At 51.6% G+C, this 16,924-nt stretch overlaps 1 protein-coding gene across 2 annotated transcripts in view; it reads left to right on the top strand.

Annotated features, from left to right (window-relative positions):
- Positions 1-16,028, top strand: part of HTRA3 (HtrA serine peptidase 3) — a 37,578-nt gene extending 21,550 nt beyond the window's left edge. Inside the window, exons 4-9 of one of the 2 annotated variants that reach the window (XM_055245710.1) lie at positions 465-659; positions 1,431-1,463; positions 3,196-3,310; positions 11,411-11,459; positions 13,121-13,216; positions 14,904-16,028. In XM_055245710.1, the coding sequence (XP_055101685.1) occupies positions 465-659; positions 1,431-1,463; positions 3,196-3,310; positions 11,411-11,459; positions 13,121-13,216; positions 14,904-15,069 (654 nt within the window). In that variant the 3' untranslated portion in view covers positions 15,070-16,028. Of the gene's footprint in view, positions 1-464; positions 660-1,430; positions 1,464-3,195; positions 3,311-4,694; positions 5,478-11,410; positions 11,460-13,120; positions 13,217-14,903 lie in introns of those variants that run through there. The other variant, XM_055245711.1, reaches the window with a different exon arrangement.
- The last annotated feature ends 896 nt before the right edge of the window (positions 16,029-16,924 follow it).

The raw sequence follows: 16,924 nt of genomic DNA, 5'->3' as shown, positions 1-16,924 counted from the left end.
GGATGTCAGAGTCCTTAGCTGGGCTCCAGGGGCCTGCAGATCTCTCTCCAACAAATGCATCAGTTTGTGTGTGGTGCATATGGTGTAGTAGTTTTTACCAGGTGTCTGCAGCTTTTACCAGATTTTTAGAGGACATGTGACCATCAGATCATTGGGCTCAATGACCTTGGAGGCTGTGCTCAGCTGCACCCTGGCCCATGATGAGCACCCATGCCTGCCCTGGGGGAACCTTTGGTCCCTGGCACAGCTGAGCCTCTGTTCCATGTACTCCAGCCCTGGGTCTCAGCACAGGACTGCCCTGGTCTTAGTCTGCACTGGTGACCCGCCTGAGCCTTCACAGTCCTGGTGGCTTTGCACAGATGTGCATGCCTTCCCTGGGACCCCCCTGCCAGGATCTGACTCCGGTCCCCACTGAAGGCAGACGGCTAAGCCTCCCTCTCTGTGTCTCTCCTTCTGTCTCCTAGAAAAAGCTCCCTGTGTTGTTGCTGGGTCAGTCGGCGGACCTGCGGCCTGGGGAGTTTGTGGTAGCCATCGGCAGTCCCTTCGCCCTGCAGAACACAGTGACAACGGGCATCGTCAGCACTGCCCAGCGGGAGGGCAGGGAGCTGGGCCTCCGGGACTCCGACATGGACTACATCCAGACGGACGCCATCATCAACGTGAGTCCCAGGGGCAGGAGGCTGGGCACCTGCCATCTGTGCCCAAGACCTCAACCTCGAGGTAGTCTCTGACTTGGCTTGCCCCCATCCCCAGAGCCGTTCTGGCACTCGACACATCCACTTGCTAGAGAGTTCTCTCATTACATTCGGTGGAGCTCTAACCCTGTGACTTCCACTCCCGGGTGCCAGGCATGCTGGGAGTCAGAGGCTGCTGTCCTCGCTCGGGCAGCCTTTCAGAGAAGCAGAGGCAAGGCCACGGCCCAGAAACACCTTTGCCCAGCTTCCACACCCTGGCCAACATTGCTTTTCATTATTATTGTGATTATGTCGGTGGCACGTTTAGCATTCACAAAGCACTTCACCCAGATGCCCCAGATCACGTCCATCCAGCTCTGCTGCAGCTCAGGCGCTTGGCTGGAATCCGAGTCTTTGTAGAAGGCCCCCCAGGCCAGTAGGATGGGAAGTAACACCCCCATTCTCCATGCACCAGGCGGTGCTGCCTGGCCTCGAGGGTGTAGATGCTGAAGCGTATGGTTTGTGCAGAGAACAGTAACAGTCAGACCTCGGTCATCAGGCAGCCATCCACATGGCCTTTGTGGGCCTCGGCCTTCTTATCTGTGAAATGGGGACAGCACTGAGGCCTTTCGATGCCGCTGAGGATGAGACCTGCTTATGTGTCTCTGCACTGGTTAGAGGTAGATCTGGAAGGAGGGGCTCCAGGACACCTCAGGCGGGGTCAGGCACAGCTAATGCTGTTTCCTCCCCTTGCAGTACGGGAACTCCGGGGGACCGCTGGTGAACCTGGTAAGTGTCCCCTAGAGCCAAAATCTCTCAGGTTTCTGGGGCTCTTCTCACATGGGGGCACTCAGCCTTAAGGCAGGACAGGCCCCACGATATGGTCCTAGAACATTTACACCAACAGTCAGGAGCGCAGCTGGGCCGGGGGCCTGGAGAGAGGAAAGACCAAGGCTGCCCCAAGCGCCTCAGGGATGCTAGTGGCCACCAGGAATGAGGACTCACCCACGAGTAGCAGCTCGGTCCAGGGCTGTGTGCCTGTCAGGGGAGCTGGGGCAAGGGAGACGCAGATGTGGGGTTGCTCAGCCCGGCCCTCCCTGCCCTGGGTGTACACACAGGATGACAGGGGCACCCTCATTCTACCCTTCCCAGTTGTGTCTTGAGCCTCAAAGTCAAGCTCAGCCTCATCCCAGGTGAGATTTTTCCAGAATAAACCAGCAAGCTCAGTTCAGAGCTCCCAGGCCCTGAAGGATGGGACAGTCCCACCCCTGGAGCTCCTGTCCATGGCAGGGGAGGTGTCCAGATGTGAACAAGCCCCAGCACCATGTGAGCCACATGAGATGGCTCTGGAGGGACGCTGGGCAGGAAGGCCTGGCAGCTGATGTGAAATCAGGGAGGGCTTCCTGGAGGTGAGAGCATTATACAACGGCCATTGAGATTGAGGAGGACTGGGTATAGGAGGAAGAAATCCCAGGGAGAAGGCACAACATGAGCATTGGGGGAGGCGTTCAGAAGCTTCAGGAGGGGGAGATCAGACAAGAGGACAATGAAAGGGGCTGGTGGCCCATATCCTGCTGCCTCAGGCCTCCTGTGCAGATGGGGCTTCACCGTGTGTGCCCAAGATGTCTCCCAGGCTTTTGGCAGGGCTGAGGGCATGCCCTGGTTTCAAGGAAGCTCATGTGTGTGGCTTAGGCTGGAGGCCAGAAAGCCAGGCCCAGGAGGCTGCTCCACGTGGTCCAGGCAGTAGAGATGGGCACAGAGGGCCGAGGGTGGACACAGAACTCAATCTACTGGATCTCACACTCGGATGCTCTTCCTGCCTCCTGAGCTTCCAGGGACCAGGAGGACAAAGGGTGCCTTGACCCAAAGCTCTGCCCCAGGCCACAGAGGGTTCCCTGGTGAGCTGCCCAGGCCCTGACAAGGAGGGCAGGGCTAGGGGTGTATGCCAGGCTGTGGAGTGGGGCTCCTTTCCAGGAGCATGCCTGAGTGTGAGGTCCCCAGGGGCCAGGTCAGATCCTGCCCAAGTGGCACCAGCCTCATGGGGGGCAGGGCAGGTTTGGAGGGGCTCCGAAGAGAGGGATGGGGGGTCAAGGAGCTCCCCTGGCCCCACCTGCCAGCCCCCGACTTCTGGAAGGAAGGGATAGACAGGGTCTCTGTCCTCGACAGGCCTTACCATGTTCCTCCCTCTCTCGGTCCCTCCAAACATGGCTTGGCAGTGTCCTTGGCCCAGTGGCCGTGCTTCTTAGAGGCAGAGTGGCCAGAGCCTGGGGGCAGGCCTGAGCTGCAAGCTTCCCTGGAAATACTCTCCAGGGATGGGGAAGGGGGATCTCCAGGGTTTGGAGAGGTAGGGCCACTGACTCAGGTGTGATCCTGAGAGTGACCTTTTCAGGGGAGTCGGGGGCTGTAGGGGGATTGACAGCCGGGGTCAGCCTCTAGAAACAGAGCTGTGGACACAGTGCTTTGTGGGCAGGGGTTTGCCTGGGTTCCCCCAACTGATGCCTGCTCTTACCTCCCTGCCTAGGATGGGGAGGTCATTGGCATCAACACGCTCAAGGTCACGGCTGGCATCTCCTTTGCCATCCCCTCGGACCGCATCACGCAGTTCCTCACAGAGTTCCAAGACAAGCAGATCAAAGGTAAAGAGCTCACCTGGAGGGCGCCAGAGGCAGGGGGACTCTCCCAGGGCTGTAGCCCCTTAACACCCCAGCCCTGGGACCAAGGCCCACCGGAGGTGCTGGGTGAACCTTGCTCACTACTGGACAGGTCCAGTCTGCCCACCCCAAAGCTGTGAGACCCCCAGGACAGCTTATCCTCAGCCTCTTTCAGGATCTTCCCCCTGCCTATCATCAATTCGTGGTCAGTTTCACCCCCTGCCCCTCCAAGGCTGTCTCCTTTTGGCTGGGGATCTCCGATCTCAGCTCCCACCATCAGCTTCTTGGACTCCCTGGGCTCCTCTCATTTGGGCTGCTCCTTAGTTGTCAGGTGTTTCTTTTCTTCTATCCATCCATCCATCCATCCATCCACCCACCCACCCGTCCATCTATCTATCCACTCACCCATCCATTCACTCATCCATCTGTCCATCCATCCACCCACCCACCCACCCATCCATCCATCCACCCACCCACCCACCCATCCATCCATCCACTCACCCACCCATCCACCCACACACACACCCATCCATCCATCCATCCATCCATCCATCCATCCATCCATCCTATATCCATCCATCCACCCAACCACTCATTTATCCTTCCATCCACCAATTCTTCCATCCATCATCCATTCATCCACCCATCCATCCATCCATCCACCATCCATCCATTTACCCATCCATCCATCCATCTACTCATCCATTCATCCACTCATCCACCCACCTATCCACCCATTCACCCACCTGGCCACCATTTCTTCTTTCCTTTATTTTTTCCTTCACTCCTTCCTTCCACCCATCCACCCACCCACTCATTCACCTGTCTACATATCCACCCATTCATCCATCCATCTGTCTACCCACCTGTCCCTCTATCCCTATCCATCTATTCTTCCATCCATCTACCTGCTCCTGAGTACTCCCTCTTCCAGCCTGTGGCCCATGCACATCACATGGTATCCTCTATGCCAGGAGAGCAAAGTCCAATACCCTGTCTTTGGAAGTCACCCTCCTCCAAGACCCCATTTCCTCAGCCCCATCCAAAAGAGATGCCCAACCCACCCTGCCCACTCCTAGATTGCCATGAGCTCTCCATTTGGGAGAGGTGTCGCCAGGGCACTAGGCAACTCTCCCAAGTGAGAGCATGCCCATTGCCTCCTTAAGTGGGCAGTCACAGTCACCTTCCAGAGTAAGGCCATGCTTCTGATCGCAAGGCCTTTCCTGGGGGCCTCCACCTCCCCACCCTCTCTTCAGCCCTAGTGAGCTTCTCCCTCCTGCCATTGTGTCTCCCATGCCCCCCTCCTGGTCAACGCCCAGGCCCGACTCAGCAACTCACACTTCCACGTTGCTTTGCTGTCTCCTCCCAGCCCCCTCACTGGCAGTTCATTGAGAGCAGGGAGCTTCCTCATGTTTGCCCCCTCCTCCAAGACCCTGTCAGCCAAGCACATGGACCCCAGTGCAGCCAAGGCCGGTGCCATGAGGGCTGGTCACGTGAAGAGCTGCTGTTGAGGATGCCGCCATTGTTCTTCTGTGTCCGTTATGGGAAGACAATCTGGAGCCAGGCAGAGCCTGTCTTTCCCAAAGAAACTGAAGTCTTCTTCTCTTGAACAGTGGGGACCATCTAATCTCTTGAGCCCTTTTCCTGTTGGCTTCTAGGAAGCTCAGAACTAGATTCAGGTGTGCACCCAGACCTGTCCTAGCGTGCTCCTTTCCCTAATGACTGAGTCTTTCCTGTTGAATTATCCCATTCTCCATGGGTGGCTTTGACTTCGGCCTCCTCACTGGAAATTAGCAGAGCTGCTCTTTGCACACACTGAGCTGTGAGGTGACTTTCCTGGAAGTGGATGATAGTGTCCTCTTCCCTTCTTGCCTCTCTCTTTCTCCTGAGACAGGATACCCCCGGGGCCTGGGTTTGCTCCTTTGTTGTACAGGGGCTGTCCCAGTTAGTGCTGACCTCATCCCAGACCCCCTGGGAAATATCCCCTGTCCTCAGAGCTGTGTCCCCTCCCCAAGGACAGCGCAGACTAACTGAGGAGCCTGGTAAACCTTAGCTGCATGGCACACTTGCAATTTTAAAATCCTTCTGAAGTTGACTGGTGTTTGTACTTGCTTTTCTCTTTTATTTAATAAAATCCAATGATCCAAACCCAGTTAATCTAAAGTTCTTTGAAATGAACCATCTTTTTATTAAATCAAGGAGATGTTAAGTGCATTTATTATTCTCGTCTGGAAGTGGGGTGCAGAGGCCTCTGAGGGGCTTTCACAGTAAAGAGTGGCCACCATGCATGTTGGGGGAGCCCCAGGAGGGCTTGGGGTCCAGCCAGCCTTAGGACCAGAGTGTAGCCCGACATGGGGTGGTGTGGGGTGTTTGATTCATGGAGTGGGGCCGTTTGTGGGCATCTGCCCCTCTGTGGACTGTGGGGGACAGTGCGGTTCATAGATGGAAGACCTCCGGCCTGGGGGGTAAACCCCTCGTTTATCCTGTGGCCCACAAGCGAAGGGAATGCTGTAGGGAGGGGAGGGGACAGGGACAAGGGCATGCGCTTTCCCTGGTCTCAGACATCACAGAGTTCCCAGATCTCTGACATCACAGGATTCCCCGATTTCAGAGGCCACAGGGTTCCTCAGTCTCAGAAGTCACAGGGTCCCCTGGTCTCAAAAACTGTGTTTCCCTGGTCTCAGAGTTCACATGGTTCCCCAGCCTCAGAGGTCACAGGGTCCCTTGGTCTCAGAAGCCAAAAGGTTCCCTGGTCTCAGAAGCCATAAGGTCCCCTGGTCTCAGGCCCCTGTCCTGGGTAGAGTCCTGAGTCCTTCCCAATAGTGGAAAAGGCTGGTGAAGGCAGCCCAGCCACCTGGCAGGAGCAGGGCCGGGAGCAGGACGGGCAGGGAGCCTGGTGGCCCCTTACTTGGTGTGTGTTCGGCTCACCTCTCAAGTTCAAGGAGAAGAGGCTTCAGAGTTCCCTATCCTGAGCACAGCGAGTCACGCTTTCCCCAGCTCTGGCCCAGGGGCGTTACTAGGCCTCTGCTTTCCCGCCCGCACAGTAGGTCTAAGTCAGAAGGGACCACAGCCATTGTTCAAGTGCCAGCTCTGTGTCTTGGACTCCTGTGAGCCAGAGGTCCTACCCTCCCACTTTCCTTATAGCAGGGAGCCGGGCCACAAAAACGCCCCCAGATGCCACAGATCAGAGTGAGAGGTGCTGGGAGGAGGCTGGGGCAGGTCTGGGGCCTTGAGGGTGAGGGCTGCACGATGGGGCAGGAGACCTCTCTGAGGAGGTGACCCACCTCCAGCAGAGACTGTGGGAAGGGAGCAGGGCAGGCTCTGGAGATTGCAGGGGACTCCCAGGCAGTGGGAGCGGGAAAGGCCGATGTCCCAGGTGGGCTGTGCAGGGCTTGTTGAGGATCCCATCCCCTGGATTTAGAAGCCACCTAGAGAGTGATCCCCTGGATTTAGGCCTCCAGCCTGGCTCCTCCCGCTCCAGGCTCAGATGCGCAGCTGCTTGTGGGACGGACCCACCAATGTCCACAGGCAGTTCCCACTCAGAGCACCTGACAAGACCCCCCTGCTCCTGCAGCTCTACCTGCCGTCCCTACTCAGTTATGTCAGCCTTGTCCCTCTGTCCCTCTGGACTTCCCACATGCCTCATCCACTGTCAGCGAGTCCATTGGCCCAGCCTTCAGGACGCATCCACCCCGGGTCTTGTCGCCGCTCTGCCTCCACCTCCACCTCCGGGTCCAGCACCGGGGCACTCGCTGCCCTGGATCATTACCTCTCCGGGCTCCTCTGGATGCTGCCCCGTCCCCCACAGACCCTCCCACAGCCAGAGAGGCCTCACAGTAGGTCTAAAAGGCAGGCAGTGTGAGTCCCCTGACTTTATTCTTCCTTTTCCAAGTTGCCTGGGCTCCTCAGACCCTTTGAATTTCTATATGAATTTCAGAATAAGCTTGTCAATTTCTACAGGAAGAAAAATAAAGCCTGCTGATGATCGGATTGGGATTGCGTTGAATTTACAGATCAATTTGGGGAAATTTGGCATTTTAACAACGGTAACTCTTCTGATCCATGAATACAGACTACCTCTCCATTTATTTATATCGTCTTTAACTTCTCTCTGCAATGTTTTATAGTTTTCAGTGTACTGGTTTTTGGGCATTTTTCATCAGATTTATTCTTAAGTATTTCTTAATTTTGATGCTATTGTAAATGATGTATTCTTTTAAATTTCAGTTTCTGGTGGTTGGTTAAGAGAATATTCAAATTAAAATGATTTTTGGATGTTCACCATAAGATATCCTGTAGGCTCAATAACTCACTGCTTCTAGAAACTTTTTTTGTAGATTCCATCAGATTTACTACAGAGATGGCTATGCCATAGAAGACAGTTTTACTTCTTCCTTTCCAATCTGAATGCCTTTTTTTTTTTCTTGCCTGGCTAGAACTTCCAGTAAAATATTGAATGAAAGGGGTAAGAGTGGACATCCTTGTCCCGTTCCTGATCTTGGGGAGAAAACACTCTGTCTTTCACCATGAAGTACGATGTTAGCTAAAAATTTGCATAGGTATCCTTTATCAGGTTGAAAAGTTCCCTTCTATTTCTGGTTTTTATTGGGAATAGATGTTACGTTTTGTCAGAGGCTTTTTGTGCATCTCTGGAGATGATCATATGGTTTTCCTTTCTAGTCTGTTAATGTGGTAAATTGCATTGGTTGATTTTTTAAATGTTAAGCCAAGTTTGCATTCCTGGATTCCTGGGGTGAACCTCACTTATCACTTATTTGTGATGTATTATCCTTTTTTTTTTTTTTTTTTTGGAGATGGAGTCTCACTCTGTCCCCCAGGCTGGAGTGCAGTGGTATGATCTTGGCTCCCTGCAACCTCTACCTCCCAGGCTCAAGTGATTCTTCTGCCTCAGCCTCCCATGTAGCTGGGATTATAGGTGCCCACCATCATGCCCAGCTAATTTTTGTATTTTTAGTAGAGATGGGGTTTCACCATGTTGGCCAGGCTGGTCTCAAACTCCTGACTTCAGGTGATCCACCTGCCTTGGCGTCCCAAAGTGCTGGGATTACAGGCATGAGCCACTATGCCCGGCTGTATTACCCTTTTAAATGTATTTATGGATTTGATTTATTTAAAGAATTTTTGTATCTGTTTTCATGAGGGATATTGGTCTAGTTTTCTCTTCTGGTTTTTGTATCAAGATAATGAGGTTAGAAGTAGCCACTCATTTTCAGTTTTCTGGAGGAGTTTGTATAGAATTAGTACTATTTCTTCCTTAAACATCTGGTAGAATTCTCCACTGAGATCTTTTGGGCTTGAAGTTTTTTTTGTAGGAAGATTTTTAACTCCAAATTCAATTCCTTTAATAGATGTAGTGCTATTTGCGTTATCTATTTCTTCTTGAATGAGCTTTGGTGGTTTGGAAATTTCAAGAAATTTGCTTCTTTTGTCTAAGTGATTAAATTCATTGACATCAAGTTGTTCACAATATTCTCTTATTATTCTTTTAATGTCTGTAGAATCTGTAGTGATGTCACCTCTGTAACTCATGATATTGATAACTGTGTCTTTTTGTCATGATCAATCTTGCTAAAGATTTATCAGTTTTATTGATCTCAAAGAATCAGCTTTATTTTGTATTTTCACTATTGTATTTCTTTGATTTACATTCTTATCCTTATTTCATTGATTTATACTCTTGATTTCATTGATTCACCCTCTTATCTTTATTTTTGATTCACACCCATCTTTATTGTTGATTCACTCTCAGCTTTATTATTGATTCACACTCTTATTAGACTCACACTTTTTATTATTGACTCACACTCTTACCTTTATTATTCATTCACACTCATCTTTATTATTGATTCACACTCTCAGCTTGATTCACACTCATCTTTATTATTGATTCACACTCATCTTTATTACTGATTCACACTCAGCTTTATTATTGATTCACACTCATCTTTATTATTGATTCACACCCCTTTATTATTGATTCACACTCAGCTTTATTATTGATTCACACTCTCAGCTTTATTGATTCACACTCATCTTTATTATTGATTCACACTCATCTTTATTGATTCACACTCATCTTTATTGATTCACACTCAGCTTTATTATTGAGTCACATTCTCAGCTTTATTATTGATTCACGCTCATCTTTATTATTGATTCACACTCAGCTTTATTATTGATTCACACTCATCTTTATTATTGAGTCACACTCATCTTTATTATTGAGTCACATTCTCAGCTTTATTATTGATTCACACTCAGCTTTATTATTGATTCACACTCAGCTTTACTATTGAGTCACATTCTCAGCTTTATTATTGATTCACACTCATCTTTATTATTGAGTCACACTCAGCTTTATTATTGATTCACACTCATCTTTATTATTGAGTCACATTCTCAGCTTTATTATTGATTCACACTCAGCTTTATTATTGATTCACACTCAGCTTTACTATTGAGTCACATTCTCAGCTTTATTATTGATTCACACTCATCTTTATTATTGAGTCACTCATCTTTATTATTGATTCACACTCAGCTTTATTATTGAGTCACACTCAGCTTTATTATTGATTCACACTCAGCTTTACTATTGAGTCACATTCTCAGCTTTATTATTGATTCACACTCATCTTTATTATTGAGTCACTCATCTTTATTATTGATTCACACTCATCTTTATTATTGAGTCACACTCTCAGCTTTATTATTGATTCACACTCAGCTTTATTATTGATTTGCACTATCAGGTTTATTATTGATTCACACTATCAGCTTTATTGACTCACTCAGCTTTGAGTCACACTCTCAGCTTTATTGATTCACACTCTTACCTTTATTATTGAGTCACATTCTCAGCTTTATTATTGATTCACACTCATCTTTATTATTGAGTCACACTCAGCTTTATTATTGATTCACACTCATCTTTATTATTGAGTCACACTCTCAGCTTTATTATTGATTCACACTCAGCTTTATTATTGATTTGCACTATCAGGTTTATTATTGATTCACACTATCAGCTTTATTGACTCACTCAGCTTTGAGTCACACTCTCAGCTTTATTGATTCACACTCTTTATTATTGAGTCACACTCTCAGCTTTATTATTAATTCACACTCAACTTCATTATTGATTCAGACTCTTAATTATTTTTTTTCTTCTGGTTATTCTACATTTTATTTGCTCTTTTTATAGTTTTTAAGATGGAGACTGAGGTTATTGATTTGAGACTTTTCTTATTTTCTAATATAGACACTTTAATACTATTAATTTCCCTCTAACTACCTCTACAACCTACAAATTTTAATATATTATACATTCATTTTTATTCGGCTGAACATAATTTCTAATTTCTCTTTTTACTTATTTGAAGATGAGTAATTTAGAATGTATTATTTAGTTTCCAAGTATTTGGGAATTTTCTAGATACCTATTATTGATTTCTAATTGTGGTCAGAACTCATATAAAATGAAAATTCTAAATTTATTGACTCTTGTTTATTTCTGGGTCTGAGACACCTGCTAAGTCACAGATTGGAGTAGCTCGGGGGACAGAGACACTATCTCAGTGAGTTGCGTGTGCAGTGCCCCAGCCACAGGGCCTGGCACATGGTTAGTACTCACTGGACATTAGCAGCGAGTATTGTTTTGGGGAAGACCAGTGGGAGGTGATGAGTTCAGTTCCAAGCAGGGAACATTTGGGGAAGCAGCAGTATGGAAGCCAGAAAAGAGAGCCCCACTGGCCACTGGGGTTGGGTTGGAGCTCAGCTGGGAGAGCAGATGTCAGAGCTCACGTGGTTGGATGCAGGATGCGGTGGACATGAAGCCACCTGTGGGGCAAGCCACACTAGAGCTAGAATACCCCTCAGCTCCATGATGATGGTCAGGAGAGGGCAGCTTTGCTGGACCACAGGGGGACTGGGCCAGCTCAAGCAGAATGACACCTGCTGCTTCCTGGTCCTGCAGGGGAACTTCTGTCCTCTGCCTGTCCCCTGAGGGAGGGTGGTGGCTTTTCACAGCAGCCCTAACGGAGTCTCATCGTGTTTCGTTTCCAGACTGGAAGAAGCGCTTCATTGGCATACGGATGCGGACGATCACACCAAGGTGAGTGTCTGAAGAGTGCCATCCCCTGCTACCCCTTCATCTCGTCCCTCACCCTGACCCTCCCTTCAGACTCTGGCCAGCTGTGTTTGGCTCCCTGCAGGTGCCCAGATGGGCTGATGCACTCAGGCCTCTGACCGTTGCTCAGGCCAGTCCTTCTGCTTGGACCTTTCCCTCTTTGCCTTATAGATTCTTTCTGCTCTTTCAGGACACCATCTCTTTCCATGGCTGCTATAACAAATTACTATAAGCCTGGTGGCTTAAAACAACAGAAATGTGTTCTCTCTCAGTTCTGGAGGTCGGGGGTCTGAAGTCAAGGGGTCGGCAGGGCTGCACTCTGCCTCTGAGGCTCCAGGGAAAGCTACTTCCTTGCCCCTTCCAGCTTCTGCTTGCTCCAGGCATCCTTGGCTTGTGGCTGTCTCCCTGCAGTCTCTGCCTCTGTCTTCACTTGACCTTCTTTCTCTCTGAGTATCTGTGTGCACATCTCTCTCTTGTTTCTCTTATGAAAACATCCATCATTGGAGTTAGGGCCCACTCTAAACCAAGGTCTCATCTCAAGATCTTCAACTAATGACATCTATAAAGGTCCTATTTCCAAACAAGGTCACATTCTGAGGCTCTGGGTGTACACGAATTTGGGGGAACACCATTCTGCATTCCCAGGACACTCAAGTGGCAGAAGGTGCCTCCTCATAGCACACAGAGCCCTGGCCTCCCTCTCCAGCCTTGAACTCATCCTGCTGTGTCGGAATCACCTGTGATGGGACCACCCCACCCCATCCTGCCTCCTTGGCTATCAGCTCCTTGGGAGCAAGGACTGTGACCTACTCATTCCTCCACTCTGCCCCAAAAGCAGGTCCACTGCAGAGCAGGTGCCTGGAAATGCTGAATGAGTGCAAGAAAGAAGGGGCTGGGGGAGAGGAAGCGGGGGCAGGATAGAAGGGAGGCTGGAAATGCAAACTTGAGCTTCGAGGTTTGAAGAAGGGAGAGGTCACTGCATGGGGAGCCTAGGAAGAACTCGAGAATGCTCAAGTGACCATTTCCTCAAACCACACAGTCCCTAAAGCTGTCATTCCTTCTATTTCGCCAATTCTGCTAATCTAGGGGTGACATTTGAAAAAAATTATCAATGTCCAGTATGCCAATTTATCTTTTGTTTTCTTTCTGTCTCTTTTATCTGTCTGTCCATCCCACCTCTGTCCAGTCTTCTGTCTGTCCGTTCCATGACTCAGCATTGTCTGCCCATTCCATGACTCAGCATTGTCTGCCCGTTCCATGACTCAGCATTGTCTGCCCGTTCCATGACTCAGCATTGTCTGTCCATTCCATGACTCAGCATCGCCTGTCTGTCCATTTCTCCTTCTATCCACCCATCCAGCATCATTCCTTCATCCATCCATCCATCCATCCTCCCGCCCCTCCTCCCACCTGTCCACCCACTCTCTCTCCTCTCTTCATGCTTCTAACCAGCTATTGCTACCACATTTCTCTTGAGAAGCACATCTGGTAGGGGACACAGAGTGGCCAGTGGTGGGACAGGGCAGTGTGGGGGCCCAGAGGAGGCTCCTCTTCTGGCCGGGTGCTGGAGGGAGGGAGGGGCAGCTTCATACCGAGGAGCTGGGCAAAGGCTCAGAGGAGGAGCCCTGACGGCAGACTCTTTCCAGCCTGGTGGATGAGCTGAAGGCCAGTAACCCGGACTTCCCAGAGGTCAGCAGTGGAATTTATGTGCAAGAGGTTGCGCCGAATTCACCTTCTCAGAGGTAGGCTCTGCCAGAGGAGACAGGGAGATCGCTCGAGGCATGGGGCAGGTGTGAGGTCTGGGCTGGGGCTGCCCCACTGACCTCATGTGACCTTGAGCTTCCCAGCAAAGTGACCGGGAAGGGGCAGGTGGATTCTAGTGTGTCTGCTAAGCCAGAGGAGGCTGGAGAGCTGAACGGTCCCTAGAGCCCTGACCGTGTACGTCCTAAGTCCACAATGTCATTTCCTTCGAGAAGCAGAGGCTGAAGAGTCTCTGTTGGGCTAAGAACCCGCTCCAAGCCAGACTCTTTCACCAGCTGGGGACCAGCCTGGGTCATGGGTCTTTCTGGGACTCAGCTTCCCCACTGTAAAATGGAGATAATTCAGCCTATTCTTTTTTTTTTTTTTTTTTTTGAGACAGAGTCTCACTCTTGTTGCCCAGGCTGGAGTGCAGTGTCACGATCTCAGCTCACTGCAACCTCTGCCTCCTGGGCTCAAGCAACTCTCCTGCCTCAGCCTTCTGAGTAGCTCAGATTACAGGTGCCCACCACCATGCCTTGCTAATTGTTTTTGTATTTTTAGTAGAGACGTGGTTTCACCATGCTGGCCAGGCTGGTCAGGAACTCCTGACCTCAGGCATTCCGCCTGCCTTGGCCTCCCAAAGTGCTGGGATTTCTACCCCCAGGAGACTTTGTAGATGAAATGGATAAAGCATTGCTTTCTTTGAAGTCTTCCAGTACTAGAGAAATGTTAAGTGTTGCAACACCATACGCTGAGGCAGGCGTGCAACGACATTACCATATGCTGGCATGGCTGACCCAACCCCCAGAAGGGCTTGAACCAGTCGCCTCCCCTCCTTAGCCTCGGTCTTCATCTGCAGTGGGAAAAATCCGCGTATAAGTGGACCCACACAGTTCAAACCCATGCTGTTCAAGGGCCAACTGCACTGTGCATCCTCAGAGGCTGGGCTTGAGGGTGGGAGGCCCCGCATGACCTTCTGTGATGAGCACAGATGGCACACTTGTCCTGCCCGCAGCAGGCCTGCAGTAAAAATTGTTGAAATTGGGTGAAATTTCCACACACATCTCAGTTAATCCTCACTGCAGCCAGGGATGTGCAGGCTCCTGCCCTCACCCATTTTACAGATGGAGGGACTGAGGTTTAGAGAAGTTACTCTTCCAGGTCACACAGCTGGCATGTGTGGGTCCTCATGCTGGTGCCCACGCAGCTGAGCACAGTACCATCACCTTCCTTCCCGGCAGTGGGGAGGTCTCAGTGAGGCTCATGCAGAGAGAAGGCTGGCCCCGTGAGCTCTGCCTCTCACATAGACGTCTTTCTAACTGCAGTAACAGCAGAACCTACTCCTGGGCCTTTATAATTTGCAAAGTGTGTTTCCACATAGGACTGTAGACATGAAAACTGAGGCACAAGGGGACGGAGTGCCTGGCCCAGCTAGGAGGGCTGCAGCGAGAGCTTGAACCCACCCTTCTGATGCATGGCAGAAGCAGTTTGAAAGGTCGTTTGCCTGTCGTGTGACATTGGTTTTCTTCCGGTGTGAGAGCTCTGGGGCCAGGGTACTGTTCTTTCCCATCAAAATGACTGTTGTTGAAATGCTGTCATTGACCCTGACTGTGCCTCGCCCTGGGCCGGGCCTGGGAAGGGTGTGCCTGGGGAGGCTGTGGGTGGTGACCCCATCTCTCCTATTGGCAGAGGCGGCATCCAAGATGGTGACATCATCGTCAAGGTCAACGGGCGTCCTCTAGTGGACTCGAGTGAGCTGCAGGAGGCCGTGCTTACCGAGTCTCCTCTCCTGCTGGAGGTGCGGCGGGGGAACGATGACCTCCTCTTCAGCATCGCACCCGAGGTGGTCATGTGAGGGGCGCACTCCTCCAGCGCCAAGCGCCAGAGCCTGCAGACAACGGAAGGCACCGCTTCCTGAGATCAGGACGAAGGACCACCGTCGGTCCTCAGCAGGGCGGCAGCCTCCTCCTGGCTGTCTGGGGCAGAGCGGAGGCTGGGCTTGGCCAGGGGCCCGAATTTCTGCCTGGGGAGTGTTGGATCCGAATCCCAGTGCCAGGGAGGGAAGCCCAACATCCCCTTGTACAGACGCTCCTGAAAGTCACTTCCAAGTTCTCGGGATATTCACAAAACTGTCTTCCATGGAGGTCCCCTCCTCTCCTAGCTTCCCACCTCTGCCCCTGTGAACACCCGTCTGCAGTATCCCCGGCTCCTGCCCCTCCTACTGCAGGTCTGGGCTGCCAAGCTTCTTTCCCCCTGACAAACGCCCACCTGACCTGAGGCCCCAGCTTCCCTCTGCCCCGGGACTACCAAGCTGTAGGGCCAGGGCTGCTGCCTGCCAGCCTGGGGTCCCTGGAGGACAGGTCACATCTGATCCCTTCCGGGTGGGGGGGTCCAGCCCGGAGCAGGCACTGAGTGAATGCCCCCTGGCTGCGGAGCTGAGCCCCGCCCTGCCGTGAGGTTTTCCTCCCCAGGCAGGCAGGCAAGAGGCCGCGGGGAGCACGTGGAAAGTTGGCTGCTGCCTTGGGAAGCTTCTCCTCCCCAAGGAGGCCATGGGGCGGCATGCAGAGGGCAGTGGACGTGGAGCTGCGGGGCGTGAGGACTGAGCCAGCTTCCCCTTCCCACGCAGCTCTGGGATGCAGCAGCCGCTTGCGTGGAAGTGCCGCCCAGAGGCAAGCGGGTTCCTGGGCATCACCCCCTCATCCAGGGAACAAGTGTGTCTCAAGGGGCATTTGTGAGCTTTGCTGTAAAACTGATTCCTAGTGTTGCTTGTACTGTATGTTTCTCTACTGTATGGAAAATAAAGTTTACAAGCACGTGGTTCTCAGCCAGCAGGGCACTGGGGCAGCCTACCCACCACTGGCCAGGGTTCTTCCTGGGGATCCATCTAACACGTGACTGGGCATACCCGCAAAGACACGGGCCTTTAAAGGGTTTCTATGACAGCCGAGCATTGGGGCACACCAGGTCTCGGGGTCATGTGGCGCTGTGGAGGGCTGGCTCTGAGTCAGGCAGCCCGGCTCAAGTCCTGGCTCCTCCACTTACTTCCAGCTTCATGGTCTTGGGCAAGAGATGTCCCCCTCCCTGCCTTGGCCTCTGCCTCTGTACAGCAGGAAGGCTGGCTCTGCTGCGCTGACCTGGATGCCCTGAGACGCAAGGTGATGGGTGGGGCACTTGGGAAGCCACCCGGCTTACGGGGAGCTGCCACTAAGCCCCATTGTGCATGTCTGGTCACATGAAGAACCCTTTCTCACATCTATTTCACCCTCCCTGCCACCCACCCAGCAATGGGGAAACTGAGGCAGAGAGCAATTTCAATGAGCAGGAGGTCCAGGGACACCACCCAGAGTAGCTGGAAGCGGAGCACTGGGAGCCGTGAACTTGCCCCCAACCCTCTGCTCCACCCAGTGGGCCACCCCCGCCAGGCCCCCAGTCACTCTGGTCTCGTCTAGACTTCCATCCACCTGCCAGGCTCAGGCAGCCATGTCCACCCTCCAGACCCTGCTCTCACTCCTGCCTGTGGCCTAGGCTTTCCACACACACAGTGGCCCCAGAGAGTAGGCCGTTTTCCCTCAGTCTTTGGGCCCTGGCTGAGAGGAGCCTATTGGGTGTTGGGGGGCTGAGGTCGGGAAGAGGGCATGGAGAGCTGTGAGCTTACCAAGTATTGGAGAGACGAGCACTTGGGGGAGTGTTGAGGGCCACCAGGGAAACCA

This window comes from Symphalangus syndactylus, chromosome 16 (assembly GCF_028878055.3).
Source record: "Symphalangus syndactylus isolate Jambi chromosome 16, NHGRI_mSymSyn1-v2.1_pri, whole genome shotgun sequence".
NCBI lineage: Eukaryota > Metazoa > Chordata > Mammalia > Primates > Hylobatidae > Symphalangus > Symphalangus syndactylus.
The sequence above is the reverse complement of the archived record's forward strand: the minus strand, read 5'-3'. Positions and strand labels throughout refer to the sequence as shown.